Source organism: Lasioglossum baleicum, chromosome 19 (genome assembly GCF_051020765.1).
Source record: "Lasioglossum baleicum chromosome 19, iyLasBale1, whole genome shotgun sequence".
Taxonomy (NCBI): Eukaryota; Metazoa; Arthropoda; class Insecta; order Hymenoptera; family Halictidae; genus Lasioglossum; species Lasioglossum baleicum.
Window position 1 is genome coordinate 6946483 of NC_134947.1, and position 19592 is coordinate 6966074.

Here is a 19592-nt window from a genome sequence, read left to right on the forward strand (position 1 = left end):
CATTTTTTAAATAAACAACAATCCATAACAGTATTCATGAATGTTGATTTTTAAATGCTTGTTCAAATTATAATTTTTATTCAATTATATTATTGTAATATTGAGGTTCTCTAAAACAATATGGTTCCTGTAACAGAGAGTGTTGGCTCATTTTTCATATAAACAACAATCCTCAATGGTATTCATAAAATGTTGTTTATTAAATGCTTGTTCCAATTATAATTTTTATTCAATTTTATTATTGTAATATCGACGTTCTCTAAAACAATATGGTTCCTGTAAGAGAGAGTGTTGGCTCATTTTTTAAATAAACAACAATCCATAATAGTATTCATAAAATGTTGATTTTTAAATGCTTGTTCAAATTATAATTTTTATTCAATTTTTATTATTGTAATATCGAGGTTCTCTAAAACAATATGGTTCCTGTAAGAGAGAGTGTTGGCTCATTTTTTAAATAAACAACAATCCATAATAGTATTCTTAAAATGTTGATTTTTAAATGCTTGTTCAAATTCTAATTTTTATTCAATTATATTATTGTAATATCGAGGTTCTCTAAAATAATATGGTTCCTGTAAGAGAGAGTGTTGGCTCATTTTTCATATAAACAACAATCCTCAATAGTATTTATAAAATGTTGATTATTAAATGCTTGTTCCAATTATAATTTTTATTCAATTTTATTATTGTAATATCGACGTTCTCTAAAACAATATGGTTCCTGTAAGAGAGAGTGTTGGCTCATTTTTTAAATAAACAACAATCCATAATAGTATTCTTAAAATGTTGATTTTTAAATGCTTGTTCAAATTCTAATTTTTATTCAATTATATTATTGTAATATCGAGGTTCTCTAAAACAATATGGTTCCTGTAAGAGAGAGTGTTGGCTCATTTTTTAAATAAACAACAATCCATAACTGTATTCATGAATGTTGATTTTTAAATGCTTGTTCCAATTATAATTTTTATTCAATTTTATTATTGTAATATCGACGTTCTCTAAAACAATATGGTTCCTGTAAGAGAGAGTGTTGGCTCATTTTTTAAATAAACAACAATCCATAATAGTATTCATAAAATGTTGATTTTTAAATGCTTGTTCCAATTATAATTTTTATTCAATTATATTATTGTAATATCGACGTTCTCTAAAACAATATGGTTCCTGTAACAGAGTGTGTTGGCTCATTTTTCAATTAACAACAATCCACAATGGTATTCATAAAATGTTGATTATTAAATGCTTGTTCAAATGATAGTTATTATTCAATTTCATTAATATCGACGTTCTCCGCATTATTAAATATTAGAAAAGTAATATTGATGCATTAATTATCGATATACAATTTTGAGAGGATGTAGAATTCATCTACGATGATATAATTTCTGTACACCCTGTATGTGTAGAGTTAAACTGTAACAAAGTGGTCCGATTGAAATTAATATGCGGAGGCAGGTAAAAGTGCACTTTCATGGAACGAGGAACGGGAACCGCATTTTCTTTTTCAATGTATTTTCTAGAGCCTGTTATAGATACTTGCCGCCGCGTGCCACCCCGTTTCCTACTTCCCATAGCGGGAACGTTAACCGCAATTTTCCTGATCGCGCATAGATCAGAAATAACGTCGAGGATCGAATATAGATCACGCAGACATTGAACCAGTCGCGTGACTCATCGAATTGTGGCAGGACAATCCGCTTTCCATTTCATCGGACCGTGAAAGATCGTTCTCGACGCAACAGCATCGCTTTTGCTCCTTGTGAACGACGTCAATCCGTGCAGCCACGTTGAAAAACCGGCGGACGGACGTAAAGAGGATCGTAAAAAAATTGCTCGAGCGATACACAAGTGTTAATTTTTATTAAAAAAAGAGTCGATAACCAGAAGAAACTTCATTAACCAACAAAAACACATTACAAACAAAAACTTAACGACTTAACGGTACAGAGTACAATCGGTGGAAGCGTCGCGGACAACGTAGTCAATTTTTTCCCGGAGTTCCGCTCGCTACCTCACGCAAAACTCGAACACAATAGTAAACATTATACTCGGGACTGGACTGCGGATGTTTATGGAATTTGCAATTTTTGTAGACAAATTTCCAGAGAATCTTCAGATAAAAAATCAATTAAAATCGTACTAAATTCTGTCAAATTTTATATCCTAGCTTTTCCGACAATTTTCAGCAGTCATGATTGCATAAAGATCCGCAGTCCACTCGGGAAATCCACGAATTCTTAAACATAGAAGCTCCCTACGGCGTAGATTTAACAGAATAAACGCCATAACACGAAACATCAACAGGAATAAAAAAATCCTCCCACTATCCAATGTAACAAAAAATAATACTTTCGAAAGGTTTCAACTCGAGGAGTCGAAATGAACCACAAGATACTGTGCCTGAAAGGTGGCTACAGCCTGGTACATTTTCCTCGGAAGGGATTTCAATAATCAGCAACATGGCGGTTGAGAATGCCAACGCCCTCTTTCTCCACCAACTATACCGACGTACACTATGGAAAACAGCGCGTTCCATTTGTCTCGGGAAGACTATTCCGATCTATTTCGAGAAGTAGTAGGTCTCGAGCACCATTATGCATTAGAAAATTCAAGTATCATTAAATGAGATTCGTCGAAAACTGTGTCAGAAGTCAAAACTTCTTGTACACACCATACTGAATTTTCTAACAATATTAATTTCTGCTTGATTACGTTCCGATGAAATTTCTGTACACTAACGAATATCAACATTTTCTACAACATTTGTCTCGAATAATATACTAAAAAGTATGTGGACAAATTTATACAAACATTCAGAAAGGTCCTAGGATGATACTTGATGATGTGACTAAACACTATACCACTTAAGGGTTGAAGACGTTCAAGTCACACTTAAACCCTTCCCACCCTGTTTACCCTGTTATACGAGCCATATCCGTGGCTCCGAAGTAAGCACGAAGGACCATCCACAATTTGATTCGTAGACATCGTCAACTTGACCAACCGCAATATCTAATCAGACCCCGATCATCCCCTCCAGCTACCATCTTTTTCAGCCACGTGCAGTACTATACACGATCCAAGGAGACGAGCTAGCCAAAGTACACAAAACACCAGCGTGCGTCCTTTGCTATCTGTCTGGGACATGCAACCTCAACACCCAAGTGGTGTTCGTTTACCTTTAATCTGGGTTTACAGCGGTCCAATCCAGCCCTGGATCGTGAACAATATTTTCAATAGAGTGTCGTCGTTCCAGCAAACAATGCAGTCGTCACACAGTCCACTTGTCGATTTAGTGTCTACCCCCACTATCGAGAAGACAAGATCTAGGTATGTAGTAGATACTCAACGAGGATCCAGTCGTCCGACAATGTACCCAGACAGTCAAACAGTCATCAGATAATCTACTCAGACAATCAGACAGTCTATTCAGACAATCAGACAGTCTACTCAGACAATCAGACAGGCATGTGACAGTCTACTCAGACAATTAGACAGTCAGACAGTCTACTTAGACAGTCGAACAGTCAGACAGTCATAAGATAATCTACTTAGACAATCAGACAGTCTATTCAGACACTCAGACAGTCTACTCAGACAGTTAGACGGTCAGACAGACAGACAGTCTACTTAGACAGTCGAACAGTCAGACAGTCATAAGATAATCTACTCAGACAGTCACCTAGCCTACTCAGACGATCAGACAGTCATGAGACAGTCTACTCACACAGTTAGACAGTCAGACAGTCATCAGATAATCTACTCAGACAGTCGAACAGTCAGACAGTCATAAGATAATCTACTTAGACAATCAGACAGTCTATTCAGACACTCAGACAGTGTACTCAGACAGTTAGACGGTCAGACAGTCAGACAGTCTAGTTAGACAGTCGAACAGTCAGACAATCATAAGATAATCTACTCAGACAGTCATCTAGCCTACTCAGACGATCAGACAGTCATGAGACAGTCTACTCAGACAGTTAGACAGTCAGACAGTCATCAGATAATCTACTCAGACAGTCATCTAGCCTACTCAGACGATCAGACAGTCATGAGACAGTCTACTCAGACAGTCAGACAGTCAGACAGTCATCAGATAATCTACTCAGACAGTCGAACAGTCAGACCGTCGTCAGATAATCTACTCAGACAGTCATCTAGTCTACCCAGACAATCAGACAGTCATGAGACAGTCTACTCAGACAGTCAAACAGTCAGATAGTCATAAAATAATCTACTCAGACAGTCATCTAGTCTACTCAGGCAATCAGACAGTCATGAGACAGTCTACTCACATAGTCATCAGACAGTCATCATGTCTGATTGTCTGACTGTCGTCCACGATCCTGAACAATTTCCAGTGGCACGTAATTAGCTGGATCCATTGACTGGGCTACTGTAAAACCAGGTTAATCTGTTCAGACAATCAGACAGTCTACGATCCTGAACAATTTCCAGTGGCACGTAAGTAGCTGGATCCATCGACTGGCCTACTGTAGAACCAGCTTTGGCGACTCGACTGATAGGACGAAGTCTAGGAAGTCTTGAAGTCTTCTTCAACGTGGTGTGGGAACCCAGTGTATAGTCTTCGAGGCAAATGGAACGCACTAGTTTTGGCAACGTATTATTCAGGTTGTTCAGTGGTTGTAGTCGGGCTGGGAAGGCTGGAAGTGTCCATGGACTCCCGAATGATCTTGATCGTATCCATGACCCTGGTCGGTCACCGTGTAAGAGCTGTAGCTTCCGGATTCGTGTCCCACATGGTCAGATCCCGAATCGTAGCCACCGGAAACACCGCCCTCGGACTCGCTGTGAGCCTGATAAGGTATGGGGTGCGGTACCGGGTAGAAGACCGGCTTGCTAATGGCCACCGGCTGAGGAACAGGAACCGGCTGTGGAATCGGAACCGCCTTCGGCACCACCACCGGCACTTGCTGGTGGATCTCGATCGGGACTGGCCTCGACACCTCGATCGGCACCGTTTCCTGGACTTTCACTAGCTTCGGGTACGGAATCGCGATCGGATGGTTCACCGGCACCGGGACGGGTATGTGATGGGGCACCTAGAGAGAAAGGGATATTCTAGATCAGCGGGGAACGAGATCCACAAGTGTCTCGCGATCGATCTCGTCGAAGAGAAACCGTCGCTTCTGTCACGCAGCTGGGGACAGGGCGGAGCTGCTCGTTATTGGGTCGAGTTGCAAGCTGACTAGGATTTCATGCGTTTAAATAATCCATCAAATTTAAGTCGTATTTAAAATGCATCAAAAAATATGAATTTGAGTATGTCAATATATTATTTTCAGCTGTACCAAGATTATCTTTTAAAGAATAGAAAGGTTCTACAGTTCCCGAGGTAATTTGAAGCGACATTTACCTTTGCGAAAATGGCCGCCGCAACTTTGCTTAGGAGTTATTAACGAATAATTATTTCATATTCTGCAGTTTCAGCTTTCATTTTAAAAAAATTTCGTCGCTCTATCTCATTTCTATCGAAAGTTCTTTGATTTTGACACAGATTTCGTCGGTTTGGCCCATAGTGCGGCGCACAGTGGTCCGAAATCCCGAAAACACGGCCATAACCTCAAAAATGCACTTCCTCCTAGGAGTTTGTAATTCTAGGCTTGGGTAAAGTGATGTTATGACCACTGAATGTGCCACCAAGGAAAAAGGTAAAAAGTTTATGGTACGGTTCTGCAGTCAGTTCAAAGTTCAAAGTTAGCCTACGTTTGATGAGCATTTGTCGCGCGCATTAGTAGGGAATTGAACGCCCGCTTCTAAAGTGCATAACTTTCAAAATAGTGCACCAATTTCAATTCTGCAAAATGGATGCTTTTCCTGGAACTAAGTAGAATGTTTACCTGTTTTTGTATCACAAAAATTGTCAGTCATTACGTTACACGATGGCAATGTTCTTTGGAGAACGTAGAAGGTAAAACTTGATGCGCGTATCGTAGAAACGTAGACATAAGTTAAAAGTCCCACGAAAATTCCTTTTCTGACGTGTTGCTAATACATTTATCTTTCAAAATTTATAAAAACCAACCCCCAATAGTCTCCAAAAGATCATTTTCCAAGCAGACCTAACATTTTTTAATGTATATGTCCGCCATATTGGATCCGCCATTTTGTTTTTTGGAATTTAAACTTCGTATTTGTAATCAGCGACCCCGGAAACCCCCGAGTACGAATTTTTGGGTGCATTCAAGTACGTTTAGAGGTTTCGGCCGGTTTTTCGCGATTTGGGACCATTGTGCGGCGCGCCAACTGTCTATTGGCCGACTGTGCCGACTCGCGTCTAGGTCGCGCTCTGATTGGTCCGTGTTTTTCGTTAATAACTCCTAAACAAAGCCGCGGCGGTCATTTTTGCTGAGGAAAATGTCGCTTCAAATGACCTCAGGGACCTCCCATTTCCGGGAAGCGAAGGAGTTTTCGGACACCCAGTATATGGTTGCTGTTTCTCACTATTTATGAGAACAATTTTTATTTTGCGTAAAGATGAGTGTTCCTTATCAATAGACAGCGGTATCTTTATGCAAAATCAAAAACGTCCGCGTCGATTGTTGGACACAGAATCCGAATAAAAATTCTTCTTCCGATTGTCCTATTAAGCTGAAACTAAAATACATCGACGTCCTTAAATATTTTTAACACGTCTTATTTCGTAAATGCATAAAATCCGCAGTTTAATAATTAATATTCCTTAATGAATTTGAACAACTACTATACTATAATTCAAAAGTCTTTGTGTCTCATAAATTGTGAAACGTTCTCAGGTGTAAGTAAACAAACAGAACGGAGGGAGGTCACATTCTAGTTTTTTGAGACTCGATGAAACACTAAAACAATATGGTTCCGGTAACAGTGACGTGTAGAATACAATGCAATGAAATATAAATATGACCTTGAGATTCAAGGTCAAGGAGAATTTTGAGAGGACTTTTTCTTAATGATGTAGAAGATGTAGAATACGCCTATGGCAACCAAGACCAAAAATTTCTTTACATCCTGTACAAAAGCCAGATTAACAAGCCTCCGAATTCAATCAGTTAATAAAATTGCTGGTAATTATGCTATCGCGTGTCCGGCAGGATGTTGCAAAAATTATACCGCCGAGGCGGTTCAACTCTGTGCCCCCTGTCAAAACGATACCCTCCGGCTTGACGAGGATGAAGTTTAGGTGAACGTTTCGGAGTGAAGTTTCTTTTCTCGGGAATGGAAAAAGTACAGGTTGTTACGTTTGAATTAATTCACGAGCCGCTCTTCAAAAATCTGATGTGGAATGTATATGAGAAACACCGAGCAATATTTCGGTGAGAAAATTTCAGAGAATTGTGAACTAAAAATTTTCTTGTCAAAATATATTCTAGGTTTTACTGTTTTCATTCCTTATACGATGCTCGGGATAAATATTTATCGATCTTTCTGTATCTAGGCACTGTCTCATTTGGTTGGGTTCCAGGTTGTAAAATGTGTTTCACTGAAGTACGAAATTATAAATGGAACACAATTCGTTGATTGAGAGTATTTGAATGTTAGTGTAGCCAGTTAGTGTATTCTATGGAAAATTAATATTGAATGTAGTAAAACGTGTACACCATCCTTCCTAATTTTTATTTTTATTTGAAATTTTCCCTCAATTACAAACTCCATATGAATTACAATTTAATATTTTAATCTGAAATTCCCTTCAATTTCAAATTTTATATGATTTACAATTTTAATATTTTAATTTGAAATCCCAATTTCACCTCAATTTTAAATCTTATATGATTTACAATGAATTTAATATTTTAATTTAGAATTTCCCTTCAATATATCAAATTTTATATAAATTACAATAAATTTAATATTTTAATTTAAAATTTCCCTTTAATTTTAAATCTTATATGATTTACAATGAATTTAATATTTTAATTTAGAATTCCCCTCAATATCAAATTTTATATAAATTACAATAAATTTAATATTTTAATTTTAAATTTTATATGAATTACAATGAATTTATTATTTTAATTTCAAATTTCCCTTCAATTTTGGATTTTATATAATTTACAATGAATTTAATATTTTAATTTGAAATTTCCCTTCAATTTTAGATTTTATATAATTTACAATGAATTTAATATTTTAATTTGAAATTTCCCCTCAATTTTTCAAATTTTATATGAATCACAATAAATTTAATATTATAATTTGAAATTTCCCTTCAATTTTAAATTTTATATGAATTACAATGAATTTATTATTTTAATTTAAAATTTCCCTTCAATTTTAGATTTTATATAATTTACAATGAATTTAATATTTTAATTTGAAATTTCCCCACAATTTAAAATTTTATATAATTTACAATGAATTTAATATTTTAATTTGAAATTTTCTCTCAATTTTAAATTTTATATGAATTACAATCAAATTGATATTTTAATTTAAAATTTCCCTTCAATTTTAAATCTTATATGATTTACAATGAATTTAATATTTTAATTTAGAATTTCCCTTGAATTGTTAAATTTTATGTATGATTTACAGTGAATTTAATATGTATACTAAGTAAGTTAAGTATATGTTTAATAAATAAAACGTGTTCACTCTCAATGGGTTAGCAATTATTGCACTGTGGATGTTCATGAAAATTTTCCGTAAAGTTTTATACTTCTAAATCGTAAATGTTTTCTCTAAAATCCGTATCAATGCCTCCGATCGGAAACATTATGCCACAGATTGTATGATGAAAACAATAGACCAGAGTGAACTGAATATTCGAGGGGATATTGTATCTAGTAAACTGCGGATTTAATGCATTCATAAAAAAGCTGAGTAGATGAAATTTAAAACGGTGACGAAGAGATAATAAATAATATAAGGATGTCGATAAGTATATTTAGTTTATATAATTATAGTTTTATTTACGATAAGTATATTTTAGTAAGTATATTTATAACAAGTATGTTGCAACTTTAGAAAACGTTTAAACGAAGTGGAATATTGTCAATAGGGTCTGCAGTCTAATAATTAGTAGGCAGATGTAATGAAGTCAAAATCTGAATGTGAGGATAGAAGTAGTAGTTAAGGGACGTACCTTGACGGGATACGGCACTGGCACCTTGACGACGGCGGTCTTGGTGACCTTGATAATTTTCGTCGGTATCTCCTTCAGGTGTACCGATTGCGAGATCAGCTTCGGCTCACTATGGAGGCCATGGCCTTCCAGGGAGGAGAAATAAGAGGCCCTTGCGGCGGCCACGGCCAGCGCGAACAGAAACTGCAAAGTTGCAATCACGATTGAAAGCTACTGAACCCGCTCGAAATTACAGGGCGAGGGAACCTTCGACTCGGTCACGCTACGAACCCTTTCCTGGGAACGTGGAATCGAGTCACGATACTGTCGTCTCCTTACGGCGGTAGGATACCTTCGGATTGTAACTAGAAAAGGACTAGAATCTTACTAGATTTTGGGTAGACATATGGGTTTGCGCGCTTCGGTTGTTTGACCTTATTGGAGCAGATTTTGGGCTGGGTGAGGGCTCATTCTAAAGAGAAAGGTTAGGTGCAGTGCGCTCTGGTAATGATTTTAACGAGATTATGTTTATATCTAATAATATGAGGGCCCAAAGTAGAGAAAAAATCTAGAGAAAAACCCGCAGATTTCAATGCATTTTTCTGTCTCTAAAAGTCTTTTTTGACTTATATGACGACCAGAGCGCACTGTGATGAACCTTCCTCTTTAGAACGAGCCCTCACCCAGCACAAAATTTGCTCGTATAAGGACATTAAGTGAAAAATCGCAAACACATGTTTCGACCCAAAATCTAGAAGATTCTAGTCCCTTTCTAGTTACAATCCGGAGGTATCGTACCGCCTTAAGGTGGCAGTACACCCTCGGATTGTATCTAGAAAATAACTAGAATCTTACTAGATTTTGGGTCGACATATGGGTTTGCGCGCTTCGGTTGTTTGTCCTTACTGGAGCAGATTTTGGGCTGGGTGAGGGCTCATTCTAAAGAGGAAGGATAGATGCACAGCGCTCCAGTCATGAGGTTAACGAGATTATGTTTATAACTAATAATATGAGGGCCCAAAGTAGAGAAAAAATCTAGAGAAAAACCCGCAAGTTTCAATGCATTTTTCTGTCTCTAAAAGACTGTGTTGACTTATATGATGACCAGAGCGCACTGTGATGAACCTTCCTCTTTAGAACGAGCCCTCACCCAGCACAAAATTTGCTCGTATAAGGACATTAAGTGAAAAATCGCAAACCCATGTTTCGACCCAAAATCTGGAAGATTCTAGTCCCTTTCTAGTTGCAATCCGGAGGTATCGTACCGCCTTAAGGTGGCAGTACACCCTCGGATTGTAACTAGAAAATAACTAGAATCTTACTAGATTTTCGGTCGACATATGGGTTTGCGCGCTTCGGTTGTTTGTCCTTACTGGAGCAGATTTTGGGCTGGGTGAGGGCTCATTCTAAAGAGGAAGGTTAGGTGCAGTGCGCTCTGGTAATGATTTTAACGAGATTATGTTTATATCTAATAATATGAGGGCCCAAAGTAGAGAAAAAATTTAGAGAAAAACCCGCAAGTTTCAATGCATTTTTCTGTCTCTAAAAGACATTTTTTACTTATATGATGACTAGAGCGCACTGTGATGAACCTTCCTCTTTAGAACGAGCCCTCACCCAGCACAAAATTTGCTCGTATAAGGACATTAAATGAAAAATCGCAAACCCATGTTTCGACCCAAAATCTAGAAGATTCTAGTCCCTTTCTAGTTACAATCCGGAGGTATCGTACCGCCTTAAGGTGGTAGTACACCCTCGGATTGTAACTAGAAAATAACTAGTATCTTACTAGAAAAATGGGTCGAAACATGGGTTTGCGCCCAGAAGTTGTTTGACCTTATACGAGCATATTTTGAGCTGGGTGAGGGCTCATTCTAAAGAGGAAGGATAGATCACAGCGCTCCAGTCATGAGGTTAACGAGATTATGTTTATAACTAATAATATGAGGGCCCAAAGTATAGAAAAAATCTAGAGAAAAACCCGCATGTTTCAATGCATTTTTCTGTCTCTAAAAGACTTTTTTGACTTATATGATGACCAGAGCGCACTGTGATGAACCTTCCTCTTTAGAACGAGCCCTCACCCAGCACAAAATTTGCTCGTATAAGGACATTAAGTGAAAAATCGCAAACCCATGTTTCGACCCAAAATCTAGAAGATTCTAGTCCCTTTCTAGTTACAATCCGAAAGTATCCTACCGCCTTAAGGCCTTCTCATTTCTCGATAATGCAGAGATGGGGTTTCTCAGTACTCGAAAGCGCTGGATTAAAGATTAATCTAGGCCACAGTCGCCCTCAAATATCCTATTTTTACGTTTACGAGGCACAATTTCCATTATTCGGAAGCAAAGTAGCAATTTTCATAAAGCTACGACAGCTACATGCTGCCGAATAATGCAAATTACGTCTCGCGAACGTAAAAGTGGGACTTTTGAGGATCTTTGGCTACAGAATGATGCTATTTTTGAGTGCAGAAAAGCCCCATTTTTGCCCAGTTTCCCCATCAACCCTGGAAACGAGTCTACTCCCCTTAACCGTATCCCTGGTAGCACTTATGGTTGGCAGTTTGCTAGGCCCGTTGCAACATTGATTGGCAAATGTGAGAAAGATTTCGAAGGCAACGTTAGAAATGTCGCCCTTTTGTCTTCTCTTTCACGGTTACTTTTACGGTATATCATAAATAATAAATGTATTATTTATAAAAATGGGGGACAAAAGGAAAAATCACCCTTTTGCAAATCAATATTTCAACCTTTCACAATTAAAGCACCGTTAAGTAAGTTTTTAATTCACCAGCTTATGTCCGTAAATAAGAAAACGAAAAATCAATTTGGAATATAATAATTAGACTGCGGATCTTTATGCAAAATAAACAATGTTCGCATTGATTGCAGAACACAGGAGCCAAATAAGAATTGTATTCTTCTTTTAATTATCCTACTAACAAGGGAACATATTCAGATGCGAAAATCTGATTTTGATGAAACTTATGGGAGTTTGTGGTTCCTTGAAAAGTATTTGACACGTATTTTTTTTTTATCGGCAACCATCCACTTTGAAGGGGTGAAAACAGCCCTCAATGTTGGGGGTCGAAACCATATTTTTTGAGATATCTCGGAAACCAGAGGTCGAAAAAATTTGAATGTTTTTTTAAATTGTGTGTCTTTCAATGGGAAATGTATTCGCGCAAGAAAAGTTTAACAAAAGTTTTTTGTAACAAACAATATATTAAAAATTTGATTTTTTTCTGTTAAACTTTTGTTAAACTCTTGTTAAAATTTTCTTGCGCGAATACATTTCCCATTGAAAACCACACAATTTAAACCAAAATTCAAATTTATTCGACCTCTGGTTTCCGAGATATCTCAAAAAATATGCTTTTGACCCCCAACCCTGAGGGCTGTTTCCTCCCTTCAAAGTGGATGGTTGCCGATAAAAAAAATACGTATCAAAATAATTTGTCAAAGAACTATAAACTCCCACAAGTTTGTAAGTTGAAACTACATTGATACGTTGACGTCCTTAAATATTTTCAACACATCCACTGCTTTAAATTGTACGTGCCCATTTTTGTCATAAACGTATGAAATCCGCAGTCTAATAATAATTAACAAGTTTTCTAACGATAGGTGAGACATGCTGCATGTAAAAGTTGCTAAACAGTGGTTGGGCCAACGTATTACACGCAAATTTCTTGTTAATTAACCAATTATAACAATTGCAGGCGCACAAATGCTGCAAGGTAGACGTAGGAATGACTAACCAGCAAACGGAACAACTTTCTCCCGCGTCCCTTTCGGTATAATGCGCGATCAAGACGATCTACCATGAATTTTCGATCGATATACTTTCCCCAAAAAAGTGCAACCGCTCTACTTTCATTCGACCGTGTTCAAACCCGCCACTTTATCGGAGACTCGGTTCGAGGTTTGCTACCAGGATTTTCCACTACGCGTAGTGGGGTATTTCGCTGAAAAACGGGAATAAAATATTGTAGCGTTATTTATGGGCTCACGGTCACAAATAAGTAGGTCGTTGGATTCGTCTTGACGCGTACGCTGCGACTTTCCATGCTGATTTCTACTTAAATTAGTTATAACTCTCGAATTCGGAAAAATTCGGAAGATTTTTTTGTTGGACTATGATCGCAAAGCTTTATAGAGTGTAATGGTACCAGATGGAGTGCTCAATTCAGCTCAATTGTATACCAAAATCGTCAATAAAGTTTTGAAATCGAAAAAAAACTTACAGAATGATTGGTAATGTTGAAATATTAATAACAATACTAATTTAGATGATAACAGAATAAAATCTGTGAAGAGTTTGTACACCTATCTCAACTCAGTACATAGTAATCAAAGCATTCCATTATCACTACTTTTCAAGAGTTCGGATAATCTGACGACAAAATGGTTCCAATAAAAGTTGAACAGTATTGAAACATGTACAAAATTACATATTTCAAATTTAGAAAAAAAAATTTTTTTCGCACAAAAAATAAGAATTATTTTGATTTTTTAAATGTTAAGGGGGCCGTCTCCTAGCAGATGACGGTCGAGCGTGAACACTCACACACCGCTAGAGTACACTCACACACCGCTAGACCACGTATACGTACGCGAGAATTGCTAGGATCAGGGAAATGCCTTCTGATTTCTCGATAATGCAAAGACGGGGGTTTTTATTAGTCAAAATCGCTAGATGAAAGATCAATCTAGTTCGCTGTTTGCTTCAAAAGTCGTTCTTTTACGTTTCCGAGCAATGATTTTGCAATATTCGGCTGCATGTTGCCCGTCGGAGAGGCTAGTACGCCGGCGTGACTGTAGCGCCATCTGACGGGCAACATGCGACGGGCAACATGCAGCCGAATATTGCAACATCATTGCTCGGAAACGTAAAAGAACGACTTTTGAAGCAAACAGCGCGCTAGATTGATCTTTTATCTAGCGATTTTGACTAATAAAAACCCCCGTCTTTGCATTATCGAGAAATCAGAACCCATTTCCCTGATCCTAGCAATTCTCGCGTACGTATACGTGGTCTAGCGGTGTGTGAGTGTTCACGCTCGACCGTCATCTGCTAGGAGACGGCCCCCTTACAGTACAATTTTTATTTCATAAGCTTATAGCTGGCGTCAAGACGAATCCAACGACCTACTTATCTGTGACCGTGAGCCCATAAATAACGCTACAACATTTTATTCCCGTTTTTCAGCGAAATACCCCACTGTGCTACGGTTACACCTCCACGAGACGGAAAGCAGAAAAGTGAAAGGGATTTCGATCCAGTTCTTTTTCTGCGACACACTTCTCTTCCGGTTTCTCCGCGGACGATCCTCGAGTGAAGGGCTCCCCCTGAACGATGATCAACTTACAACTCGCAACATCGTGATCCGGTTCGGAAACTTGTAAGCAGATAGGACGCTTCCGATGAGACGAGACACACTGACAATTGCAGTGCCGGCAGTTGCTTATATACGAGGACCTTCACCGTCACCGATTCACGAAGAAAGCACTCTCTTTCCGATTGGCTTGCGTTCTCCTATCTTGTCTCCGGTGCTCCCCTTTTTTTGCTCTTCTCGCGGCGGGCTCCCGGAGTTCGACGACCGACCACGCGGCCCCGTCATCTCCACGCTCGATTTCAACTGTAATTCGAAAAGGATCCTCCTACCAGCCGCATCCCACGGACGCTGAACCGCGAGCGCAGTTCTTCTTCGACGTTTCGAATCGCGTCGCGCATTGCGTCATCACCGAGCGCATCCTCATTCAGCTGCTCTCTCAGTGTTCCGGATGATGCTCGAATGACGTTGGTACAATAAGAATTGCGGTTTTCATTGAACTCGTCTTGACATCTGCACTTGAACTTGTCTCACTGGAGTACTTGAGATCGTTTCATTGAACTCGTCTTCACAACAACACTACGAAGTTGAAAACGTGTGGTGCCATTTAGAAATCATCGATGACATTCAGGAGACCTTGAATATTATGAGTTTATTCTTTTTTACTGCGCATTGGGGTGGACCTGCAACAAACATTTTGAAGTTATTATTGTTTCATCATTTCGATTTTTTAGTTCAAGGTGCTTTGAAGGTCATGGTGAACCACAGAGAAATCGTCTTGACATCAGCTACAACACTACGAAGTTGAAAATGTGTGGTGCCTTTTAGAAATAGATGATATTGAATCATGAAAAATCGATGTCATCGATGACATTCAGAAAACCTTGAAAATTATGAGTTTATTCTTTTTACTGTGCATTGGGGTCGACCTACAACACACATTTTTGAAGTTATCATTGCTTTATCATAGATTTTCTAGTTCAAGGTCCTCTGAAGGTCATGGTGAACCACATCATTGAAGTCGTCTTGACATCAGCTCCAACACTACGAAGTTGAAAATGTGTGGTGCCTTTTAGAAATAGATGATATTGAATCATGAAAAATCGATGTCATCGATGACATTCAGAAAACCTTGAAAATTATGAGTTTATTCTTTTTTACTGCGCATTGGGGTCGACCTACAACACACATTTTTGAAGTTATCATTGCTTTATCATAGATTTTCTAGTTCAAGGTCCTCTGAAGGTCATGGTGAACCACAGAGAAGTCGTTTTGACATCAGTTACAACACTACGAAGTTGAAAACGTGTGGTGCCTTTTAGAAATCATTGATGACATTCAGAAGACCCTGATAATTATGAGTTTATTCTTTTTACTGTGCATTAGGGTGGACCTGAAACACACATTTTTGAAGTCATCATTGATTTATCATTTCGATTTTCTAGTTCAAGGTCCTCTGAAGGTCATGGTGAACCACATCATTGAAGTCGTCTTGACATCAGCTGAAACACTACGAAGTTGAAAATGTGTGGTGCCTTTTAGAAATAGATGATATTGAATCATGAAAAATCGATGTCATCGATGACATTCAGAAAACCTTGAGAATTATGAGTTTATTCTTTTTACTGTGCATTGGGGTGGACCTACAACACACATTTTTGAAGTTATCATTGATTTATCATTTCAATTTTCTAGTTCAAGGTCCTTTGAAGGTCATTGTGAACCACATCATTGAAGTCGTCTTCACGTCACCTACTACGATATAAAATTGAAAATATGTGTTGTCATTTTAAAAATCATCTCAATGACCTTCGAAAGACCTTGGAAACGACAGCAATCAGAATATCTTTTGCTTTCTTTAACAGTGCAACTGTGCTCTCCAAAATTCACTATATCTTAAAAATTGTTGATTATACGTGTAAGAAAACCTGTCGCCATTTTTGCATTGAAATCATATCCACTGAAAATGTTGACATTTGAAAAAAAACGCAATGTTTTTGTAGCAGGGAAATTAAAAAAGATTTTTTCTAATGCGGACACAGTCCCGAGTGTCCCCTTTACGCATCTGTTTTTAAAAAGGTGATCATTTGAAAATTTGGCGAAATTAAAATGATTGAAACGGCTGAAATTTTGGTGACATTTTACTATAAGATGATTATGATATATTTATTGTATACATAATACAGAATTCATTATATGATCAATTTTCGAGAGAGATCACTAAAATTAATTAAAAAATTATTCCTGTCTACCCAATAATTATCGTACTAAATATATACTTTTCGTAAGAATTTCATAATTAATCGTTTACATTTTTCGCGTTGAAATAATATTTAAAATTGTTTGTTACTGATTTCGTACTTTAAAAATTATTTGAAGGGCTGGATCGAGAAATTTGGTGACGTTTTACTGTAACTCTTGAACTATGAGAAATATCGTGATGAAATTTGCACTAAAATTCATTAATCCATCATTCGACAATTGTTGTAATAAACATATATGTTCTGTAATAATTTTATAATTAATCGTTTACATTTTTCGCCTTGAAATAATATTTAAAATTGTTTATTACTTTTCACAGATAATTTGAATCATCGATGTCTTCATTTTTCTTGACGTTTATTCTTCATATTATGAACATGTATACAATAAAAAAATTTTTCTAAAAACCACGCTTATATTAAAATGCACTAAAAAGAGGAAAATAATTTTTTTAGACATTAGTGACTATAAATAAAAGCGCTAAACTATATTGACGTGATCTTCGTGGGCGCTCCACGCTTTTATTTATAGTCACTAATGTCTAAAAAAATTATTTTTTTCTTCTTAGTGCATTTTAACATAAGCGTGGTTTTTAAAACCTTTTTATTTTCTACTTTTTAGTCTTTTTTAAATGGACGGCAAGATATAGTAATACTGGTATGAAATAGTAAGATACAGAAATGCAAGATATGGAAATGCGCGAGATAAAATGAGCGGATGACTCCGAGAGACGATGACGTCTCTTGATGGAGTTCGAAATGGAAGTGAATGAACGGAACACCACACTGACTGAGCTCCTTCGGTGCGAAATGGGTCAGTGGAGTGGGGATGAGTCGGAGTGGGAACGCGTAGTGGAGTAGGGAGCTCTGGCGCGCGGAGTGGGGATCGCTGAACGCGATCACGTACTATCGAGCGTCGCGCGACGAGGTGTGACGGTTAATATAAACATTTTTATTTTCTCCTAGACGCACAGTTTTTTTTCTTAATTTTCTTTTTTAATATTGCATTGTCATTCAGTTCTGAGCTACGTTTAAAGTTTCAAGTCGCTAGCTCATCGGGAAGTGATTTAAAATTCGATTACAAGATTTGACGCATACAACAACGACAACGACAACTCGGCAAGCTAATATAAACGTGGTAATAGTAATAAAATGGATGCGCATCATGTAACAGGACAAGAAAGTAGCTCCGAACAGGCGTTCTACAATCAAAGCCGTGAATGAATCAACGAGCTTGCGTGTATCTAAATACATGACCGGATAGTTATAGTGATTCCATCGAGATTCATTAACCGTGTGCACGATATAATTATCGCGTGCACGAGATAATTATAATCCCCTGATTCATCCTGGTTCCCCAAACCTGCGGATCGTACAGCGTCCAACCATACGCAATAAACCATCATGCAATAAATACGTTAAGTTACGTAACTAATAACTAAATAACATCGTGTTCACTGCGATGGCACTCGATCTTAAACGATTCAATCCTAAACAGTTATCTCGTAGACAGAACGAGTCAGTCAAGGATTCAATCGAGTTCGCCTAAGTGCACACGTGTCGTTGTAATTTACTCCGGGAACTCCCTCATCTTGCACCCACGAGATCACGACAGCTGCACTTTCTCCGGTAATCGCGTTGGCTCCAGCTCGGTCGTTACGAGCCCGCTGAAAGTCATGAAAGCGAACCTTTTTGGAACATTTTCAACGATACACGGCTTTACTGTAACTCTGGCTGTTCGGATTTTGCAAATTCACATTGTTGGAAAGAAATGGAGGAATCTTCGGTTGGAAAATCGATTTAACTCCTCGTGTGGTGTGCTTCAGGAAACTGGAAAATTTGTTCTTCTTGTTTTTGTAAGCCTAGCCAAGGTCTAGTACTTCGCTAAACAATATATTCGTTTATCTGATAACAGAAATATCTTGTGACGTACTGAAGTTACGAAAAAAATTTGTTCACAAACGTTGTCCGGTATGAAGGTCACAATCATATAGTCTAATTTTTTTTAGGACTAGGAACGGTGGGGACGGGGGATTTCAAAGTCAAATTAAGTTTTTAAATGGAATTTCCTGTTTTTTTTATACCATAGATCGATAGAGCATCAAATTCTGAGTATAAGAGTGTTGACCTTCATGTGTCCTAAACCTAAATAGTTTGCGAGATATTATAATATAATAATAATATTGATATAATAATATAATATCTCGTTAACTATTAGATTTAGGTCATTCACCTCCATAGGTGAATACATTTTTACTCAGAATTCGACAGTCTATCGATTCATGATACAGAAAGTAGGTGTTTCCATTTTTAAAAATCAAGGTGACCTTGAAATCTCCTCTATGCCTCCACCCCGGCAGAAAATATTTATGTCACAATATGCCCCCCCCCCCCTCTATACCGTTTAAGTTTTGTATACAGGGTAGGGAAATAACTATGTCCACCTTGAATATATCCGTTATTTGTAATAATATAGAAAAATGTTATATAGAGGAGGCCATATTGTAACACAAACATTTCCTGCATGGGTGGAGGCATAGAGGAGATATTTCGATTTTTTAAAATGGAACGTCCTTTTTTTATACCATAGATTGATAGATTATCACATTTTAAGTATAAAAGTGTTGACCCTCATATTGGAATTGAAATTGAAATTGAAATTGGAATTGGCATTCAAATTGAAACTGGAATTGCAATTGGAAGTGAAATTGGAATTGGAATTGAAATTGAAATTTAAACTGGAATCGAAATTAAAATTGGAATTGGAATTGAAATTGTGATTGAAATTGGGACTAGAATTGGAATTGGAATTGGAATTGAAATTTAAACTGGAATTGGAATTGAAATTGGAATTGGAATTGAAATTGGAATTGGAAGTGAAATTGAAACTGGAGTTGAAATTGGAATTGGAATTGAAACT

The 19592-nt window shown here is 37.4% G+C and overlaps 1 protein-coding gene across 1 annotated transcript; it reads right to left on the reverse strand.

Moving 5' to 3' along the window:
• Positions 1–1845: 1845 nt before the first annotated feature.
• On the reverse strand, positions 1846–14605 carry LOC143218311 (uncharacterized). The gene is made up of 3 exons (XM_076443437.1): positions 14448–14605; positions 9095–9277; positions 1846–5072 (listed from the first exon to the last, which is right to left on the reverse strand). The coding sequence occupies exons 1-3, from the start codon at positions 14457–14459 to the stop codon at positions 4647–4649; spliced, it is 621 nt and encodes a 206-aa protein (XP_076299552.1). The 5' UTR covers positions 14460–14605; the 3' UTR covers positions 1846–4646.
• Positions 14606–19592: the final 4987 nt, after the last annotated feature.